This window comes from Olea europaea, chromosome 13 (assembly GCF_002742605.1).
Source record: "Olea europaea var. sylvestris chromosome 13, O_europaea_v1, whole genome shotgun sequence".
In the NCBI taxonomy this organism is placed as follows: Eukaryota; Viridiplantae; Streptophyta; class Magnoliopsida; order Lamiales; family Oleaceae; genus Olea; species Olea europaea.
In genome coordinates this window covers 23,277,595-23,282,641 of record NC_036249.1, presented here as the reverse complement: position 1 = coordinate 23,282,641, position 5,047 = coordinate 23,277,595, and the positions used below count along the sequence as shown (strand labels likewise).

General features: G+C 36.9%; 1 protein-coding gene across 1 annotated transcript in view; it reads left to right on the top strand.

Moving 5' to 3' along the window:
- The window catches only part of LOC111407926 (CCR4-NOT transcription complex subunit 10-like), a 14,969-nt gene extending 10,070 nt beyond the window's left edge, over nt 1-4,899 (top strand). The window contains exon 4 of the mRNA XM_023037650.1: nt 2,469-4,899. Within this exon, the coding sequence (XP_022893418.1) occupies nt 2,469-4,403 (1,935 nt within the window). The 3' untranslated portion in view covers nt 4,404-4,899. The remainder of the gene's footprint in view (nt 1-2,468) is intronic.
- The last annotated feature ends 148 nt before the right edge of the window (nt 4,900-5,047 follow it).

Below are 5,047 nucleotides of genomic sequence, written 5' to 3'. Positions count from 1 at the left end.
CTAGAGAGAATAGTAAAAATACAGGACACTGGAATGTTGGTTATGTGCTCGAGAAGTGTCCCTAAAGCATCCCTTATAGTGCTGGAAATTAAGAAATAATCAAAAGTATTACAACACATCGCGTGTTGGATACATGACTGTCTTGAAGTGTTCGAGAAGTGTCGATTACCGTACGTCACGTGTCAGGCACGGACATCATGTCCTACTAGGAGTTTATGTGCTTCATTGACTATGTCCTTTGTCTTGTATTGGATGGTAGATTGCTAATGTGATGTGGCATGTGCCTAAGTCTTCAGTATTAATATAGTTTAATGGGTATGAAGAATTGCTGTTGAGTAGCGCCACTGGTGGAATGGCAGATGCGGTTGTGTTTTAATATGCTGTTTAGAGCAGTTGACTCAAGTCCTAATGATTCACTGAATTTTTGAATGGGAAATTATTGAGTGTAAGCCTATGTTAAGCTCATGTTTATAAACTATTTATACACTCAATCCACTTTTTATCTTCAAAATTTGAGGACCCCCAAGTACTACCCAATGAGTTCTATCTAATTATAATTTAAACCTGTTTATAAGCAGTTGCCGGATTTCTTTAAATGTGGAAGCTGGATGCTTCAAAATGGGTGGTGCAACAGACTGGAGGCTGTGATATGGTTAAATATAGGTGTGACCTCTGATTAGGTTGTGTAGCAACTGCATTGTATTTAGGCTAATCAATGTATTGATGTATTCTCTCTTATATAATTGAGGAAAGGGTTGTCCTTTGGTATCTTGCAGTCTAATCATTGTGCTGTTACACTTAGTAATTTGTCAAGCTTAGCCTTAAGACATTGCTTTAACACTTTTCATTGTATTTTATGTCTTCCAACACTTTTTGCAACATTTCTAGTTTCTACAGTACTTTCAACTGATGAATTCTTTTGTTCTATCAGTCTTGTTATTAATTTGATATTATTAAACTTTCAAATGATAGAATTTATTATATCGTTAAATATTCTTAAAATGTTATATAGCCCCTATTTTTGGTATAGGTTAAATAGTTACCAATATATTTCTGTGAACATCAATTAAATTTCATCAGTGATTTCAGAAAAAATTGATTTCGCATTACTTTGTGGTGCTTTATGCCTTTATATGCTTTTCTTCCACTTCACCAATTTCGATCTTGACTCTATGCTAGTCCCTGTGCAATACTTCACGGCACTTTGTGCTGCAGCGCAATGTACTTTTAACATCTATGGGTTTATAATGTTTGGTAACCTTCAATCTTCCCTAATACCTTAGAGAGTATTTTGCTTATTCAGTTTATAGGACTTAAAGATTACAAGAAATGAGCTTTTTCAAATATCTGTTACTTGATATATATTACTGGAGAAACATGCTTGATTATTCAATATTATCGACCTCAGTTATTTTTTACGTGACTGAATAGCCTTCTCCGACTTGCAAAGAATTGAAAGTTTTTATTTTGATTGATTCAAATGTTAATGACTTCCTTAGTGTCTTTTGAAACAGAGCCAAATAGTTCTCCAAGGATTTATGTTCTGTGACTTGTACTATTTATTATCTGTTATACTTTATTTCGTCCAGAAAAATTCCTAATCATATTTGTATATTTGCAGCTGACTGAAACATTCCTTCAAACACTTGAGTAGGGTCGACACTTGTTACAACTCAAACGGTGCAATTATATTACGAATTAAATTGTTCTTTTTGAAAGTCTGGTATTGTCCACTGACCCCACTAGCATAATAAACACGGTCAGTTTGGAATGGTGTCCAAAAGTACTAGTGGTGACTTGGGGGACAACAGTCGTCTAATTGTTGCTTTAAAATCTTCTCCCCTAGCCCCATCTTCCCTCGTTCTTGTCTATTCTCTAGAGGATGGAGGATTTCTTTGTAATGATGCAATGCCTGTATACAACTATGCAAGTTAGAAGGTTTTTGCTGCTTTTGGATTTTGTTTCATATGATATTTTTAACTAGAGACAGAACTAATTTACCTTTTGGGTAATAACATAAGATCTGAGACAATTATTTGCACTCCTTGGCTAAGGCTTTTACATGGCAAGCTAGGCTAGCTATTATTTTTAGGTTCAGTGGATCTCCATTTTCAGCGGATGTTAAATATAGAAGTGGTTAGTCTTACACTGTTCGCATTAGTTTCTTTAGAGTTCAAATTATTATGCGCTCTTTTAAGTTTTTCATCTGGCATATGAGTTCTCAGCTGTTATCTCTAATGGACATTTCTGGTTTAGATTAGTTTGATATAAATTAAGAGGACTTTTTATTAACCTAAGCTAAACCGTTGCATTTCTAATTCTTGTTTCATGGTTTTTTCCTGCTGTTAAGTTATGCAAGTGTGTTATGGTACTATTTATGTCCAGTTATAGATTTTGCTTCTTTATTTATATATTGTTTTATTCTTGTGTTGCTTAGACACTAGTGAATTTAAATTTATAATGTCCAGGATGTGATAAGCTACATGGAGAAGGCTTTTGGCATCAATAGCTTGATGAATCAAGCAGACAATGGAATCCCAACACAGCAGCAACCAACACTAGTATCAAAATCGGTTTCACTTCCCAGCAATTTGACAATACCTGATTCTTCTACTTCTGTTGCTTCTGCAAATATCTTAGAAAATTCTTTATCTAGAACTGGATCAGACGAAGCACTTGAAGAAGAATCGCTGCAGTTATTATCTTCTTTCGATATCAGTGGACAGAACCTTCGAAGGCCTGGCCTCCCATTTTCTGATGATCTTCTCAGGACACAAACTGAGGAGCCCCTATCAGCCATTGATCTGAGGCTTAAACTGCATTTTTACAAGGTTCGATTTTCGCTGCTCATGAGGAACCTCAAGGCAGCCAAGCGCGAAGTTAAGATGGCTATGAACATAGCTCGTGGCAAAGATTATACCACGGCTCTCTATTTGAAGTCACAGCTCGAATTTGCTCGAGGGAACCACAGCAAAGCAATCAAGCTTTTGATGGCATCTAGTAGCCGCACGGAAACTGGAATTTCTAGCATGTACTACAACAATATCGGTTGCATATATTACCAACTTGGGAAGCATCACACTTCAGGTGTATTCTTTTCCAAAGCCCTAAATAGCAGCTCACTCATACGGAAGGAAAAACCTCTGAATCTCATGACTTTTTCTCTGGATAAATCCCTTTTTATTACTTATAATTGTGGCGTGCAACAGTTGACTTGTGGGAAACCTTTCCAAGCTGCTCGATGTTTCAAGCGGGCCAGTCTAATTCTTAACAATAGACCTGTTTTATGGCTAAGAATTGCAGAGTGTTGTATAATGGCACTAGAGAAGGGCCTAATCCAATCCAATCCCTCTTCATCTGACAGATCTGACATCATGGTTAATGTTATTGGAAAGGGAAAATGGAGACAACTTGCAGTGAAAAATGGAATCTCGACAAATGATGAGCAGGAACTTGTTTTAAAGGAAGATTTGTTTTCTGTTGACGGCAAACAGCTTGATCTCTCAATGTCTCTTGCCCGACAGTGTCTTGTCAATGCGTTGCATTTACTGGAATCTTCCAAGGCAAATTTTACTAGCCCTAGTTTGTCCCCAAGTTTTGAGGAGAGTGTCTCAAGAGAAACACCATTTTCTCCTAGCACAAACCACAAGAACATAGCTAGTGGTGACCTCAAGACATCTGATGTAGCATCTGGATCTAGTGAGGTTGAGGGAAATGGTGAAATGAAAGAGCAAAAAGGTGGAAGCAGTCAGAATACACTGTTACAGGAATTTTCTTCTGACAATGAAGATATTTGTGCAAAGGAGAACCATATGATAAAGCAAGCAGTATTAGCTGATATGGCATATGTGGAGCTGGCTTTGGGAAATCCCCTGAAGGTCTTAACGATAGCGAGTTCTCTATTAAAACTGCCCCAGTGCTCAAGAATATACACCTTTCTTGGAAGAATGTATGTAGCCGAGGCTTTATGTCTACTTAACCAGCCTAAGGAAGCTGCTGAGCATTTGATCGTGTATTTGTCTGATAATGACTCTGTGGAGCTTCCATACAGCCAAGAGGATTGCGAAAAGTGGAGAGTAGAAAAGGTGATAGATTACGACGAGACAAATGGTCCCTCATCACTGGATGAATCACAATTACCATTTTTCTCCACACCTATGGAAGCTCAGGGAATTCTTTATGCAAACTATGCTGCCAACTATGCATTGCTGGGAGACATCGAAAGGGCCCACCTATTTGTGGTAAAAGCGTTATCCATAATACCTAATTGTAAACAGGCTATTCTTACTGCAATTTATCTGGATCTTAAGCTCGGGAAGGCACAAGAAGCTGTTGCCAAGTTGAAACAGCACACCGGTGTTAGGTATGTCTCTTGCAGTACGACATTGCAAGGCTGTTCATGAAGGTTGATTAATCGTTCAAGCCCACAGCGCACTCTGAGTTAGGAGGTAGGTTCATAATCCTCTCAGAGAGGATTTTGTAACATATATATAGTTCAATTCAGAGAATAAGCTTTAATGTTTCAGTTTTTTAGTTCATCAAATTTAGTTGTAGATTTTAGTTATTCATGGTGCAGCATAATTTTGATTAATGTAAATCTCCACCCATAAAATTTGAGATTTGGGGTGATGTGGATTTAGGGCATGATTAGTTCAGATTCAGCATCATATAGAGAGCAGTAGCTCTTGAGAAGACGAAGACAAAGACGCATCAAATTATCTTATAGAGTTAATTGTTGAGTCATTTTCATTTTAGACTTTTCTTCCAATGCATCCCCGCTTTTTTTGCCTTTGTAAAAAAGGTTGAAATAGGGAAGTGATTATGCAATTTGTAAGCTCTTAGTCCTCCTTTAATGTGTCCTGGATTTTGTACCTTATGTATGTGAGGTTCATTTGGTAAGACTTCTACTTTTGTTTTTTGTATAAAAGATTTCCGAAGAAACTTTATTAGGAGAAAAGCTCTTTTAGCCATAAAAAGTACTTTTAAAAAAATTATCAAAATATGTTCAAAGAAAATTTATTTTTTAAGAAGCGGTTTTTGACCTTTT